We start from the raw sequence: 17,627 nt of genomic DNA on the forward strand, positions 1-17,627 counted from the left end.
CCCTTAACAAAGAGTTTCCCCATATAAGAAAATAGAGTCACAAAGATACTGTTACAATTCTTATAGCTCTGCTAACGTTTTTATTTATATAGTTAAATCTTGAAATAACCTTCCAAGATGGAGCATCAAAAGCTGCTGAAATGGCATCTTTTAACTCTTCTCTGATCTGAAGAAGATGGGGGCCCCCAAAGTTGATGGCAACAGAAAGAACATTCAAACAGTATGCAACTGAGGCTTCCAAACCCGGAGATAATGATACCTACAAAACAGGATGTACAAGTAAATTCAATAGAAAAAACTTATTAATATATGCATATAATGAAGATAAAATTCAAACATTTTTACAGCTAGTTCAACCTTTTCTGCAGATGATGCAGACAATGTTTGATTGCTACTAATTCCAGTTGATGGAGAATCTTTTAGAGAAGATAAAACAGAATGTATCATCGGCTTAATCAACTGCACCACTGCCTCTGCAGGATTAGGGTACAATGTGGCAGAACAAAGCAGTCCCACTTCTGCAGCTGCCCCAGGTAGAATATGATCATGGACAAATTTGGAGATTCTTTTAAGTGCCTGCAGACAGTTACTCATATATTATGAACTTCAAAAACAGTAAAATTTAAAAAAACCACAATTAGAGTGATTTTTTATCACAAAAGCCAGTCAATTTATAGTATATAGTTTTATACCTGATTATAAAGAGGACTAGTCAGTTTACCCAGTAGAATCTCCAGCAAACAGAAATAGAAGGATCCATCTTCAACAAGGAACGTCCCTGAAGCCGGTGCTAAAAATAGTCCTTCATTTCTGTACAATTCATGTGAAAATCAAACAACAAAGGAAAACAAATCATCTTGCCTAATCATTTGTCAAGTAATGGACAATTTGATGAAAATGTAATGTAGAGACAATCATTTTATCAACTATGCTTGATCCTTCTTTTCTACTTCACAGAACCGTTCTCTGAATTTCAATATTGCATTAAACCATTGGGTTAAAAAAAAATCATACACAATGACCATTCCAGACAGGAAACCTAACCACCTTTGCTTCATGATGAAGTATTCGAAGCTTCAACCTAACTTTAGGAGATGCATAAATGGCTGCCAAGTGGCTAAAAGATATATAGGATGCTTTCTGATGCCCAAGAAGTAGAGTGTATAATTGGCATCCAATTTTGATTTGTTGATAGGGATTTAAATTTAAATGTTCTACAATCTTACCATGTTCTTGGTGAACAAAAGAACAGACCAGGTTCGTGCCCAGCACGGATACCCTTCGAGGTGAAGTCTGGGTTCACCCATAGTATTGCCAAGAATCTGCGGGTCTTCCCCAGATACATCTTGGACATACCTGGAGTACACCCACAGGCCCCAGACAAATACCCTGGGCAAATGTGGACTGAAACCAACCAAACCCAGCAGAACAAAAAGAAAAAACCAAAATAAAATCACATTTTTTAGTGAAAACACAAAAAAAAAAAAAAAAACCCAACTTTAATCTAACCTAGACTGAACATAATCTTTATCAAGCCTTTGAGCAGCAAATGTTTGTCTCTAATAACAATACTTCTTCTAGGAAGCTGATAGAGAGACTTGAGGTTACTCCTACTGATCATTTAAATTTTAAACAACATGAATATAATAAGAAGCTCTTGGATGCAAGTATTTAAATGCATTAGTAATAATAATACCTCTCAAATGCTACATGCCACTATGGAACATGAGACTACAAAAACCCGTCCAGTGGGTTATATAAAATGCTTCAAGAATCTTGCAAAATTAGAAAGGCTAGCAGTATTCGGTACACTGTTGCCACTCAATAAGATTGCACTCATGTCTTCTGCATCCAATATGAATTGTGGATCTCTAAAGGGAGCTACCAAAATTGGGAGCGGAAACGCGTAGCAACAGCAAGCTGCAATGTTTGAGGGAGAGAAAACAAGGAAGATACAGCAGAGCTTGAAGGAGCGTTTGGAGCATTGAGACCAATCTAGGTAATTCATTTGTTTCATTTTTGGTGGTTGTTTTTTTTCAAATTTTTTCAAAGTTTAAAGAAGAAATGTCCATCAAATGTCTGATTTTTTTTCCCTCATATTTCATTAATTTAAACTTGCATTACACTCATAAAAAATGAGCAGCAGTGGCAATGATAGTAGCGACAAAGAAGGCGAAGAAGTTGTAATGAAATAAATATAATTGAGGGTAGGAGTGAGGGTGTTGGGGGTAAAGCACAACATCCACAAAACCGATTTGAGTGCCCTTCCCATACCTTAAAAACCTATGCACAAGGCACTTTTAACCAAAAAAACCTCTTCTTTGCCTTGTTCATCCCATAGATATCAAAAAAAAAAAAAAAATCAGGAGAGAGTAGGGTGTGGTTATGTCACAGGCAAAACTGATTTTAGAGGAAGCTACACAAGGATGTGGTCTCATTTCTTGGGTGTTCTTGGCAAAGGAGTTAAATTTTGTAAAGATATAATGGAGGATGAGAAGATAGAGTGTTAAAGATTACATATGGAGGCAGAAAACAAGTCTAAAGGTGTGCCCATGCCAATGCAATTTCCTTCACAACCATCTATGCCTCATCCTATGTCATCCAATGTTGGTAGAGGTAGTGCTATTCATAGGGTGGATGCCAAAAAAGGAAAGAGGAAGGCTAGTGATACTGCGCAGCCAAGGTCAATTTCAAATATGTTCAATGTGTAGACTTGGGATATGATAGATTCTTCCATTGCTGATATATTTTATGCCCTTGCCATCCCACTTCATGTGGCCCATTCTTCTTACTTTAAAAAAATGGTTAGATATATGGATATTGTTGGTCCCTCTTTTGTACCCCCTAGAGATCATAAACTACGCACTACCCTCATTAACAAAGCATATTCTACGATGACTTTGGTGATGGAGGACATGAGGCGAACTTGGATGAGGATAGGTTGGTCTATTGTGATGGATAGGTGGACCAATATTAGACATCGGCCACTCATCAACATTATAGTCACAGGGACAGTTGGCTCTTCTTTTCTTAGAGCCATTGATTGTTCAAGGAAATGCAAGGATGCAGACTTTTAGTTTAACATTTTGAAAGAGGCCATAGAGGAGGTTGGGGCCTCAAATGTTGTTCAGGTGATCACTGATTCAACACGTGTGCAAATTGGTTGGCTTGATGGTGAAAGGTGCTTACAAGCACATATTTTGGACTCCATGTTCCGTTCATGCATTGAACAATGCATTGAAAGACATAGGTAAATTAGATTGGGAAAAGGAAGTGATGGCACAAGCTAGAAATATTCAAATGCTCATTTGCAACTACCACACCTCACTTGCTCTCTTCAAGATTTTTTCAAAAAAAGAATTTCTCAAACCTATGGAGACAAGATATGTCAGTTACTTCATTTTGTTAGAGAGGATGATTGAGGTGCATGATACTTTAGAGTTGCTGGTGGTGAATTCAGAGTGGAATAGATGGCCTAATGCAAGCACTACCAAAGGAAAATCCATCAAACAAAGGACCCTTGATGATAATTGGCGGTCCACTGTGAGTTAAGACATTGCCGATTGTCAGATTCTACTAAAAAAATTCTGATTTATTGTTGAATCTTCCAAAGTTTCTAAATTTCCAAGTTGTCAATTAAATTTGAGATTGATAATCTTTAATCTTATTCTTATTTGAAATTCTTTTTTGCACTTTGCAGATATGTTTGCTCCTTCATCTTGCCTATTATAGATATCAATAGATATGCTAATACGGACTCTCCTAATCTTGGAGAGAGATATGAAACCTTTAATAGCATGATTCAAAAGATCAAGGAAGTAAATTTGGCTGACAGTAATAATTTGGACTTATATGAGCAGCATATTAAGTCCATTGTCATGTGTAGGTGGAACACTATGAACACCCCACTTCATATGGCAACCTTTGCACAAAATCCAAAATGGTATGAGCCCAATCCTAGAAGGCCACCTCCTTGTGATGATGACTAAGTGAGATGTGGGTTAATGAAAGCCAAAGATGTATTCACTTGAGCAATCTGGTATACTTGGCAAACAATGGGTTGCCTTCTCAAATCTTGATGGTCCAAACTTCAACACACCAAAGGCGAGGATGGATAGAGCACTAATGGCACCCTAATGGATAATGGAAATGGCATGGATCGGATGCACCAGAGTTGAGGAAACTTGCCATTCATCTCCTTTCACAGGTTTCTAGTTCTTTTGCTACAAAGAGGAATTGGTCTACATATGTCTTTATCCACTCTATCAAGAAGAATAGGCTTACCTCTAGACAAACAGAGAAGTTAGAGGATGTGCATAGTGCTCTACAACTTAAGGATCATGAGACTCCAAAGTATCGACAAAGTCTAGCTTTACGGTGGGATATTGATCCTAAAGATGCCACCCAAATTGATGAGGACAAGGAACAGGAGGGATTGGTTGGGATTTCGTTGGATGATGCAACCTTCAAGGCTGAGGTTCAAAGACTGATTTTGATGAAGACTAGGGGCAGCAGCATACTTTCTTTGTTTTACTTTTGACTCTTTAAAGACTTTTGACATATATGATATTTTTGTTGAAACTTGCAGCCTTTGTGCATTTTGATATTCATTTACATGCATATTGGTAGTGATTCAATGAGTTAAATTTATGAATGTACGAAAGCAATTTGAAGAATTAACTATAGTTTTAAAGTCTCCTTTCTAGGCGTAGGTCAATCATATGGTTTGGGAACTCTTTCTGAGGGGCATAGAGCTTTGCAGGGACTATGTGAGCCATTTTGAGCGTTTACACGGTAATTCCTACTTTTTAGGGAAGTCTCCTATTTTTTAGGGAGAACTGGCAATTGACTAGATGACCACCCAGGGGACCACGAAGAAGAGCAGGAGCCTTTTGAACAGTTTCTGGAGTTTGGAGTGAAGTTCCTATTTTTAGGGCGAGTTCCTATTTTTTAGGAGGAACTACCAGTTAGCCTGCAGGATTTAGGTAGCATCGGTGACCGCAGTGCTTCAAACGAAATTCAGATCTGAGTCCCGGATTGCATTTTATGAATAAATAAGGAAATATTTAATATTTCCTAAGTTATGGATTTAAATAAATTATATTAATAGTAATCACTTTATAATAAAATAACTTATAATAAGTTGGCCCCCCTTTTCCTAGGCATTTGAGGCATAAAATGTTGTAATAAAAAGGGGAAAACATTATAATAAAAAAATATAATGCCTAAAAGGTCAATTTTTAAAGGAAGACTTGTATTTTATTAAAAATAATAAGTTGAAAATTTGTAAACCCTAAAAGTGACGACTTAGGGTTTGGAGCCTTTTAAAAAGGCATTTGGAGGTCATTCTTCATCATTTTATTGTTCATTTTTCATCTCTCTTTTAGGAAATTGCAGCTCTAAGATCAGATCAGCAGCATACAGGTGTTGGAGAACGAAAACTCTTCAATTCCATGCAAGCTTGGACGAAACCCTAGGCCATATAACAGAGGAATTCACTCAAAATTCCTAATTGAGCTTCAAAATTCAGTCTTAATCAGCATTTACAGTCCTGCTACAGAAAGGAGATCAGTTATTTGAGGTAGTAGAATGCAGCATTCATCATATTTCAGCCCCACGTGGTTCTCCTATGCTGGCCGTACCATCTTGAGGACATCAGCAGGGTTGAATAAATAGAATAGCAGCAATAAGGGTTTGAAAATTAAAGGAAAATCATTATTAGTGATAGTAACCAGCAAATAAATTGTTCTTTCAGACTTTCTCAGGCTTATAAGAGCAGTGTGAGCATTTCTTTGAGGATTACAGGGCAAATTCAGTGATCTTGCCTGGGAGACTAGAGGAATTGGTAGCAGAACTACTTGATTGTTCAATAATTGTTTTTATAATTCTAGTGGAAGCAAATAAACCTCATTGGAGGTATTGTCTCAACTTGATAGCTCCATATTGTCATTCCTAGTGAGATCCTTCAATAAAAAATGCACTTCCAGGCTAGGCGTTTGGAGTCCTGGTATGAAATTTGGCTCTTGTGGTGAAATAAGCACATATATTGAAATTATAGTTTGCTGTTGTAAATTTCAGAATTCTGGAATTAATTTTCAGTCAATTTATTTCCTTGTATTTTGCATTCATTATTCATTCCAAGCCAGAAAACACAAAAAAAATAAAAAAAACATTAAAAACAAAACAAAACAAAATCAACAAAATCCTTTCGCTGGCCAAAGACAAAAATTGGAAACAAAATCAGCAGATTGGAAAAGATTTCAGTTCGGGATCTTACAAAAGTATTAAGTTACATCATGTATATGAATTTCAACTGTCATTTCAATTCTCATTTCAATTCAATTGCTATGTTTATTGTATATGATGAATGACTTTAGAGTTATCAATGTTATGATATGAATACATTTGAAATTTCCTTATATACTTTAAATTTTCCCTATTTTTTATATGTCATCCTCTTCATCCCCAAAAATTGGAAAAGAAAAAAAAAATCTGCTCCGGAAACACGTCCCCTTGTCCCGGAAACTTAGGGTAACATAGGTATTACATAAGACACCAAATATAAAAAGTGATTGGAAAGAAGTTAGAAGAGAAATATAACAGAAAGAATAGTTGAATTACAATTTAACCCAATGTTATAATTAAGTGTGGTGACAAAAACAAAAAACAAAGTGAAAAGGAAAAGCAAATATTAATGCATGCAAGAACACCCCACTTTGTGATAATTGCAACAGCTTTTGATGGATCTACCATAGTTGGCTTCTCGGTTATTTAGACATTATTAGCGATAGGTTTGCCAATAGTTGATGTAACTATGAAAATCTCCTTGTTGGCTACCATGTCATCTGCAACAAGCTTTTCTTCCAGCATAGGGGCCTCTGCAGGCTACAAAAAGAATGTGGGTGCTAATAGGCCTTGAAATCTTTAGTGGGCTCAGTTAAATAATGCTCCACAATTGTTTGCTATGTTTGAGCTTCTAGGTTCATCCCAGGCATGGCCATTAGGAGCCCAGATTTGGCTGGGTATGCTAGCGTAGAATCCCTTGGCATACCCAGCCACACCTAAGGCCTAACGACTATAGTCAACGTACAATGTCTATTGTTATGTTCAATAATATTGGTTATACGACAATGTACTAATTGTTTGTGTTAATTTGTTTGTCACTCTCAACTAGTTATATGTATCGGTTGGCTGACAATTGTATTCCTCTTGGCAACTGTCGAGTCCTTTAAATATGTTGTGTACCATCAAAGAAGATAGAATGATAGAGTCAGATCACTTGTAATCCTTGGCTGACCATCTTTGGTCTTCTTCTCTATAATAATTTCATGCATGAATAAACATATTTTACTCTTGTATTTGGTATGCATTGTCATCTTTATTGTTATTTCCTCTATTTATTTTATCAGATATAGTAGTAAACATTTGGCACCGTTGCCTTAAATGAAATTGGGTCAAATTTGAGTGATTCATGCCCTTAGATCCCAATAAAGGTGAGAAGAGGCCATAGGGTGGTCAAGACCAAGAGATTAGATGATCTATAAGGATCATAGAACAAAGAGAACAAAGAAGAAGTTTACGAGAAACATTTAAGGAAAATCCAATCAGACGATCAAACAATCCGTTCATACAATCAACATCAGACAAGAAGTACGAAGAGGGAAATCCTAAACTCGTAGACATTTTTCATCATCTATCAATCTCAAGGGAAATAAGAATTGGAGGATCCAAACCACAAACTCCCAGACAAAGGGAGCACAAGAACGAATTAGAGCCTAGAAGTACCCAAAGTGTTGGGAATGTTGGAGATGGGCGTGTGGCTAAGAGTGTAGAGAAACCACCGGAACACAGCAGTCAAAAAAGTCCACCCAAGTTTGACACACAAGGTAGTAAGTAGGTGAGAAAGATAGTGACTCCTCCAGCAAGTCCAAATACGAATCGGCAGAAACTGCCAAAGTTCATGGGGAATGGATCAAAGGATCCTACGTGGCACTGCAAGATGTGCAAAACCATCTGGTTGGCAAGCAATCAATTAGATAAAGACTATTGGTTGAGGGTTTTTCCTGCATTGTTATGGGGAATCGCCATTGACTAGTTCTCAAAACTAGAAGATGAACAAAAAATCTTGGGAAAACTTAAACGTGCTCCAGGCAGAGTTTAATATCCTACAAGATGATGATGAAATTGTTGTTGAAAACTACAATACCAAACAAGGGAAGCATGTGAACGTGCGGGCATACAATCATAGGCTCAAGGAGTTGTTGAGTAAGATGGAGAACCAACCAGTTGATGGGTTGAAGAGGTGGTTCATCGAGGGATTGATCCTTTCGGCTGGGATAGAAAATGAGAGTGAATCCAAAATATCCTCTCAAGGAAAAAGGAAGACGGATGACGACAAGAGCATCGAAGGTAGCAGTGACGAAGAATCCAAAATGGTTCAAGCCCTATGACGCAATATGATGAGAATGATGAAAGAATTGAAGGCAGAGAAAGAAACCAGTAAAGAAACTAATGAACTATGGTGTACTAAGTGCAAAATTGAGGGGCACACGAAAGGTAATTGTCCTAGAAAGGTGTTTTGTGAGATTTGCCAAGTGATGGGTCATTCAATAAAGGAGTGTCCATACAATTTAAAGACTAGAAGTATGCAAGTACTCTTCACAGAGGGCGAGTCCACTCCATCAAAACCACAAAATGCATAGCCAGGCAGTTATGGAAATCAACAAGGAGGGCGAAATCAAATATAGTGCAACTCTAGAGGACGTCCTATTATAAAATGCCGACAATGTAGTGAATGGGGACACTTTGCGAGAGACTGTAAAAATAAGGAAAACAATGTGCAATTATTGTGTGTGCAAATGGTGTGGACCAAGTGACCATGAAGACACTGACTGCCCGAAGCAAAAGGGTATTAATATGCTAGATGTGGAGGAACAAGACGAGGCAAATCTAGGAATCACGAGAGCACAAACAAGAAAGGTGGTGTACTGGGACTCTTGTATGGAGAAGGAACGACTCCAAGAAGCCAGAGTAGAATTAGAACAAGTGTTGGCAAAGGAATGAATAACCTCCAACAAAACTGTAGGTACATCTTTGCAATCAAGTTCAAAGAAGAACATAGTTTGGCAAGTGCTACAAATAACCATAACCATCAAAGTGACAGGCCTTCTTAAAACTATACCGCAATTGAGAGTGGCAATTACCAATACCGTCAGTGACGACACAGTTAGCCAGAAACAATGTAAGCCACAAGAGGAACCGACGGGGAAACTACCACGTAAAGGGAATCGGGCCACTGATCCAATGTTGCTAACGGTGAGCATTAGCAAGAAGCCAGCCATCATCAAAATGGAAATTATGGGGAGGAAATTGATAACACCATCATCGATGGAGGCTCAAGAGTAAGCGTAGAGCCAAAAGATACTTGGAAATGCTCAGAAGACTAACACTCTGGCCGCTGACCTCCCACTTGGTAGGTGCCGACCAACATGACATCTAGTCATTGGGAACATTGATGGCACTAAAAGTAACGATCAGGACACAACAATTTATTTTGGACTTTGTAGTCATCCTATTGCAGAAGAAGGCATATAATGCACTCATTGGGAGAAGTCGGTTGATCATCGCTACGGCAAGTCACAATCGGAAGAAAAACACACTCTCAATCAAGAGTGATGGGAGGGAGTACGTCATCGATCTGAGGAATCAAGCAGTAAGGAAAGAACTGGCATCCTCTGAATCAAAATCTAAAGATGGAGAGTGGGGTATGGATGAAGGAAGGAAAACAATGGAACCAAACGATGAAGGGATGCTTGAGCTAGAAGATTATTCTAAACACGAGACGAGTTCCTTGAATAAACTATTTCACTGGCAAATAGAGGACTACGAGGTATTTCCATCAACATGTAATTTCTTTGAAGCTACAACTCTCGATGAAGAGCAACCAGTAAAAGTATGTAAAAAATATGAACAATACATTTAACAATACGAAGAGCAAAATATGTAATATGGAGCATATGAATAATCGTCAAGGGAAATCAACTTCACCAAAAATTTACACTAAAAGAAAGAGGGTACTGGAAGAGATGGAAAATGGAAAGAAAACGCAAAAAATAATAGAGTTGGAAGAAATTAAAAAAATTAAAGAGCCTACCAACAAGAATGAATCTAAAAAAGGAGGTATTAAAATACTACAACTGACAAATATTAAATTCAAAAGGAAAAATTTTGGGAAAAGGAGAAAAAAGAAAAAAATTATTGAAATAAATGAGTGAACAAGAAATATAAGGAAGTTCAAGGGTATTAAAAAATTAAAGGCAGAATAAGTAAAGAAGATTAAGAAAATATTAAAAGTTGCAACTATCAAAAAAGTGGCTTTTGAAAAGCATATAGTATGGCAAAATATGATGCCACATTATAAAGTAAACTTTATAAAGGAAATATTGACAAGATGTTATGAAGTCAGCAAATATAAAGGAAAATTGAGGAGACTTATCATGGTATGGCCAGTGAGGCGACAATCATATCTTTCTAAAACAACCTTGGCCATATAGCCACTAATGGCACAACCTCCATCGAACATACAAGTATAACTTCCAAGAGTACAACATCGGTTGGCAAGAGTATAGACTCTCAATAGAAGTGCATGGCACAACTTTCCACTCCTTGGCCTACAACTTCAATCCTTACAACATCAAATCACCATACAACATTTCTCAACTACAATTGTATGGCCTCTTGTGTGCTCATCTATCACCATACGATTCCCAGATTACAAAACCATACAAGCTCCTCAACACATCGTACAAACCTCCCCCTTGCACAGCGTACAAACTTCCTTATGCATCATACAGACCTCTAAGTGCTTGGTCGTATAGCTTCCCTTTTGTCTTGTGTGGCAAAAAGATTTCATCATACAACATATGGTATGGGATTCCCATACAACACAAAGTAATGTTTTTTTATTCTATTGTACAACAATATACTCTCATCATACGTCTTGAGAGATATATTAAAAGGCGACAACAAAACTATCCCATAAAACCATCACAGTGGTCACTAAGTAGCAACATATGGCAAGGTCAGCATTACTTCAAACAGCAACAACAGTTATTGAAGGCACCAGATCCTACCATCGTACGGCCTTCCTCTTCCATATGACCTTCCTCAATCATTGTATCGCTTCTAGCCCATAGCTATGTACGACTTACTACATTCATCATCCAAACACCTTCCCTCTTGAGAGTATTAATTCATTGCGTACAACATAGTGCATTCAGTGTGCAGCCCGTGAAGTCCCAAGTCATCATACGACCATTCCATCATTGCATAGTACAATGAAGTGGATTCTTCACGACATGTTGATGTGTTGATTAAACACTCCAAAATTGCTATTTTCTAGCTTTGCACCATGGATTTTTGTGTGGTTATGAAGTTCTTAAAGGAAGCGCACACTAGGCCCTGCCCCAGGACCCCCTGAGGGGTGCTACCCCGCAAAAGGCGCTGGACCTTGACTCTGTTGGGGGTGTTGCCCCCAAACCCCCATTTGTTTTCTCAAGTACACTACAAGTTGGGGTTGCCCAAAACAAGTCGTTGTCTACACTCTTCTCATTAGTCTTCCCGAATATTACTTCACGTTTACTTGTCATCTAGAAGACAACTTTTTCTTTTGAGGGGGATGATGGAGTCAGTGTACAATGCCTATTGTTATCTTCAATAATATTGGTTATCCAACAATGTACTAATTGTTTGTAGTAAGTTGTTTGTCACTCTTGAGTAGTTATATGTGTCAGTTGGTTGACGGTTGTGTTCCTCTTGCCAATCGTTAAGTCCTTTAAATATGTTATGTACCATCAAGGAAGGTAGGATGATAGTTGGATCAATTGTAATCCTTGGCTAACCATCTCTAGTCTTCTTCTTTGTAATACTTTCATGTGCAAATAACGATATATTTTACTCCTGTATCTGGTATGCATTGTCATCTTTATTGTTACTTCCTATATTTAATTATCAGATATGTTAGTAAACAATGACCACACCTTGTCTACTCCCACAACAGATTAGATCATAGATCACATACTTGGACTTAGAGAGTGCTTGGCAAGCCCAAATTTTTTGACTCTGCGAAAACTCAGCAACTTGAAAAGTACTCAAATTTCTTATAAAAACACTTTTTTTTGACAAAATTCAATTACAAAATGTATCAAATTAGTCTAAAAACCATGAGGAAGTGTTTTCTATTAAATTTGATTGTTCAATGCATATGGATTGCAAAAAAGCATCATCATACGAAGACGGATAATGGAATTGGATACAATAGCTAGCTACTAACTAATAACTATTCTGAATTTATGATGATTGTATTTGAAAATCATCATCATTACAATATAGGCAACTTGGACATTACTATTTTTTCTTGATCCTCTTCCCCACCCTAGAGAAATAATGGGAAGTAGAGGGTATGGTCCTCGCACTCGAATCTGGCTCCCTCCTTGGTGTAGAAATTGTGCTTGTGGCTCCACCATGCTGGTAGGTAGTAGTGGCTCCACCATGCTGGTAGGTGGCAATGGCTCATCCACCATATCATTGTCATCCAATTCAATCTCCCCTACTTCTACTGTAGCCACATCCTCCATAGTTTGCCTTTCAAAATCAGCAATCTCGTCCTCTATAAAAAAGGGGTCCTCATCATCCTGCATAATCCAATCACTGTAGGGATCAATGTCATCCAAATCAATGAGTTCGTCAAGCTGGTCCTGCAGCTTTCTTGTGTGAAACAGAAGGTTATATTGCACAAAAACAAGACCATTGAGGTGTTTTTGTGTCAACTTATTATGCTTCTTCGTGTAGATGGCATCAAACAAACTCCAGTTACACTCACAGCCAGGAGAACTACAAGGTTGAGACAGAATTCAGAGAGCTAGCTTTTGCAAATTTGAAGTATTTCCACCAAAATCTTTCCACCAAGAACCCTTGCAAATAAGATATTCATTATTTTGTAAATAAACAATATTGAGTATTCTATTAATAATTGTAATTCATGACTTGCAAAATATAAGGCTTCACTTTTTCTTACTTGGTGTTATAATTTTGTAACTCTAAAAGGATGAGGTCTCTTGTTCACTTCCAGGTGTCATCCTCTTAATACATGTGAATAGACCCTCCATAACCTCCCCATTAGCATCCATGAAGCTACTAGAGAAGTAGAACTTGGGGTTGAGGAAGTACCCCGCTGCATGAATGGGTTGGTGGAGTTGATTGTTCCACCTCCGATCAATGATGTCCCAAATAGGAGCTAATCTATTTGCATCCCTTGTAATAGTGTTGGATGGCCTCTTTGGCCCTATCCATTGCCTCATAAATATATCCCATCACATTTTTCTCACCATCCACCAAGCGCAAGACCCTCACCAACAACTCAGTCACCTACAAAGTACACAATAGAAACAAATTTAAATTACAACTTACAATGAAACAAAATGCTTCTAAAGTTTAAAATTAAAAATAAAGGATACAATTGGAAATTAAATTAAGTTGAAGTTACCTTGACAATCTCTAATGCTCTAGTTGCCAATTCACCATCAAAAATTATTTTGACAATCTTTTCTCCATCAGCCTTCTTCAAGTTGAGTCTACCCATGGTTGACTCACAAACATCTACTTCAAAGGAGTCATTAAACTAGTAATGCTTTACAACGTTAGGAAATTTGTTGAAAACCTTGTATCTCCTAATCGCACAAGTTCTTTGCCCTTGGTGTGCTCTCTCATCAATTGAAGAACCCGTCAGTGATTATATATATATATATATATATATATCTTGCGCCTTCTACAATTGGTTTCACCCATTCAATTTTGCCTATGTCCTCCAAAACAAGGTCAAGGCAATGAGCTGCACAAAGGATCCAAAAAAGTGTTGGATGCCTCTCTTAAAGTAACCTTCCAACTGCCACACATGCCGATGCATTGTCAGTAACAACTTGGACAGCATTGTCTATGCCCACCTCTAAAACAACCTCCTGCAACATCATGTTCAAATTTTCTGCATTCTTTATTCTATTGGAGTTATCAATTGAACTCAAAAAAACCATCACACCATTTGAAACCACTATAAAATTGATAAGAGTGCGGTTTCTTCAATTTGTCCAACCATCTGAAAGAATTGAGCAGCCATACTTTTGTCATTCCTTCTTTTCAACTTCCGCCATTTCTATTACATCTACAATTTCATCTTGAAGCAACTTGCCACTTAAACCTTTTGGACTAGTGGCCTTGAACCCTTTCCTTGCAACTATCACTATTGTTATCAAGCTCTCCCAATATGTACTCCTTGCCACATTGAAGGGAAGGTTGTTATAATACCAAAATATTGCACAAGCCTTCTCTGCTTGCTTGTGCACCTCTCTATTTCACCCAATAGCTTCCAATGAAGGTTGTGATCCTAGTTCATTTCTAGACACAAAACTGAATTCGCTTGTAGTGGAGGAGGAAGATTGGCCACATATACGTGGACCACGAGTAGAACCAACAATGTGTTGCACATCCATCTCAGTTGACAAATTAGGAGCAATGGCTTCTTGTATGGCTGCTTGTTGCCTTGCCCTCTCCAATTTATTTTCATCTAGTGCTGCAAGGAAGGCTATAATCTCTTGTTTGACATCTTCAAGACATGCTTTACATGGCTTGGCATCACGACAAGTAATACCTGCAAGATGGTGTTTGAGGCGATTGATGCCTCCACTATGCTTCTTTGTGTACCAAGTACAAATAACACTCCCTGGTACTGGTCCCACTATACCATATTTCCAAGTGGGGTCACGGCTACTAGGGGGTTTTCTTCCAACAAGTTGACTTGCACTTGCAGAGTTGGAAGTGGAGCCGGATGCCATTGTGATTATAAATAAACCTACTACATAGCAAAAAAATAACATAAGCATTAAACAACGAGCTAAAGCTGTAAAATTATAAATAATTTTCAATTTTTCGCTACATTTATTATGCTTATGAATAATTTATACCTGATAATGACTAAAATATAAATTTTAATCATATTATAAATTTTTTTATATACATTCAAAATTATAAATAATATTAAATATATATACATTTAAATATTTATATAATAATAAAAATCAAAACAAAATATAATTGATTTATATTGAAATTTAAAAAAAAAAATATCAATGCTGCTTAATAAATTGTGTAGATGATGACTAAAATTTAAAATACTATGTTCAAAACTAAAAGATTAAAAAATTTTAAAATGTGAAATCATTTCAGAATATTAAAAAAATGTGCAACCATTCCACTGATTTCAGACTTAGTAGTAAAGACAAAACATAGAGAATCATTATTGTAGGTGAATAAATTTTTCTTGCCCGAAAGTCTGAAGCCATCCCACCACATTGAAGGTGATTTATGTGTCGTCACGCTCACTGCTTCTCACTGTATCGTCCATGCTAAGTTGTCTTTGGCACGCTGCTACTGTGTGTCAATCGTTTGCTCCAACAGTAGGGTTTTATAGGGAACAAAATGGCAAAAACATGCAATTACCGAATTTTTTTTTTTTTTTGTATTTTACCTATGTGTTACCTGCGTTTTCCTGTGATGAGTTCTCTGCAAGTGAATTTTGCATGAGTTTTTAGGCGATCAAGGTGGCGATTTTACCCACAAGTTGCTCGCTGCCCTAATTTTTTGGTGAGTACTCGCCGAGTATGCAAACTATGGATTAGATCATGGGCCTAGACAAGGAACAAACCAGACCTTGATTTGGGGGATTTTCTGGTAGAACTAAAAATAGTGTATATGTATACCATCATATATATGTTGCTAGTATCGGTACGAGAATTGGGTACACCGGTGTGGGGATTCTTATTTTTCCCTTGGGTATGGTATATTTGGGTACATGTGTGTGTGTGTGTGTGTCTATAATTTAAAGAAATATACAAAATTGTAAAACTAAATACATTTGCAAGTATGATAATTCATCATTGATCAATGCCAAATTTCAAAATGGTAAGTGATAAAGATAAATATAAAATGCCAATTGTTAGTTAAATATTTAATATTTATCTTTATCAATTGGCATGTACTAGCAAAAATTTAAGTTATCTAAGTTCTTGATTCTAGTCTCCACACCAAGACCCTCACATTGTAATCAAATTTCATATATGACATGAGATCCCAATAACTAGGGGGGGGTTTGGGAGTGGAAACCCTCATGGGTTTGAGGGGCAGCAATGATAATCTGCACAAGGTGTTAGATGTGAAAAAAACCCAATGATAGAGAGGGTGCAAAACGTTCTTTGTGTTGGCCAAAATGATACTTTTAGGGGCATTTTAGGGTTTTTCGATGCAAAAAAGAAAACAAGACTGCCTTTTTATGTTACTTTTTGGCACTCAGAGCATTTGGGTACACTCAGTACATACCCTAGCCATACCTAGACACCTAGGTACGTACCCTAGGCGAACCCGTATTCAGTACGAGTGCGAGGGGGCTTAAGGGTGAAACATAAATATTATATATCTATATATATTTGTCATACTGCCATCCCCAAAAAATGGCCTCCCAGACCGACATAGCCAAAATGCATTCCCTCCTATCTGTTGTGACCATATCACACATCGCCCCATCAAAATGGGGACCCCTCTTTTTTGGTTTTTCTTTTTTGTCTAGTCTTGCCTCTCTCTGGTTTCAGGATGAAATGCATGAGTTTATGGAGTTAGCATAGAGTTAGCTCATGCTAAGTTAGAAGTCATCATTGCTCAGAAGTTTATCTTTTAGGTCCTATCCCTCCAAAGGTCCAAGAGCGAATTTCATGCCTTGTCCTTCCAAGGGTCTTGGAGCGCACTTTCTAGCCTTATCTTTGAAATTGTCTTAGAGCGAAATTCTACTCTAGGTCTCGTCCTTCCGAAGGTCTCAGAGCGACTTTCTTATAGAGGTGTTCTTAGAAGGCGAAATTGATGTTGCTTTCAAGTTGATGAAGTAGTAAGTTTCAAGTCATGTCTTGGTAAAGGTCATAAGGTAATTTGTCAAATCTTGTCATTTAGGTCCTGTCCCTAGAGAGGTCAGAGAGCGAATTTTGCCTATCTTGATTCTGTCCTCATCAAGGACATTGAGTGAACTATGTTTTGAAACTTGTCCTTGGGCTGGTTATGGAGCGATTTGAGCTCGTCTTTGGGGAGGTCGGTGAGAGAAGTTAATCTTTTGGTCTTGTCCTCACAAAGGACATAAAGCGAAATAGGATTTAGGTCCTGTCCGTCAAGAGGACGATGAGCGAGCTTGATTCATGTTCTTACCCTGATCTTTGAGCGAAAATGGTATATAGGTCATGTCCTTGGAAGGGACATTGAGCGAAATTATTCTCATTGAGGATAGTCGATCAAACCTAGGTGGTTTTGTGGGGCGAATTTGTCATGCCAAGTCTTACTTTTAGAGCGATTGAACTTGTTCTTGCAAGGATCTTAGAGCGAAGTTTGTTTTAGGCCATATCCCTAGGGGGGTCATAGAGCGAATTTCTCCTTGAGAATGATGAACAAGCTTCTTCATTAATCTTGCATCAGCATGAACTCGATTTATAAGAGCTTTGTCCGTAGAAGGGGCATAGAGCGAACCATCTTTAGAAGGTTGT

At 37.6% G+C, this 17,627-nt stretch overlaps 1 protein-coding gene across 2 annotated transcripts in view; it reads right to left on the reverse strand.

Moving 5' to 3' along the window:
* Positions 1 to 17,627, reverse strand: part of LOC131071611 (proteasome activator subunit 4) — a 200,706-nt gene that overhangs the window by 119,633 nt on the left and 63,446 nt on the right. For both annotated transcript variants that reach the window (XM_058007535.2, XM_058007527.2), the window contains exons 13-15: positions 693 to 810; positions 358 to 576; positions 110 to 259 (exon numbers count right to left, since the gene is read on the reverse strand). In XM_058007535.2, coding sequence (XP_057863518.2) covers positions 110 to 259; positions 358 to 576; positions 693 to 810 — 487 coding nt within the window. The remainder of the gene's footprint in view (positions 1 to 109; positions 260 to 357; positions 577 to 692; positions 811 to 17,627) is intronic.

This window comes from Cryptomeria japonica, chromosome 1 (assembly GCF_030272615.1).
Source record: "Cryptomeria japonica chromosome 1, Sugi_1.0, whole genome shotgun sequence".
Classification (NCBI taxonomy): Eukaryota; Viridiplantae; Streptophyta; class Pinopsida; order Cupressales; family Cupressaceae; genus Cryptomeria; species Cryptomeria japonica.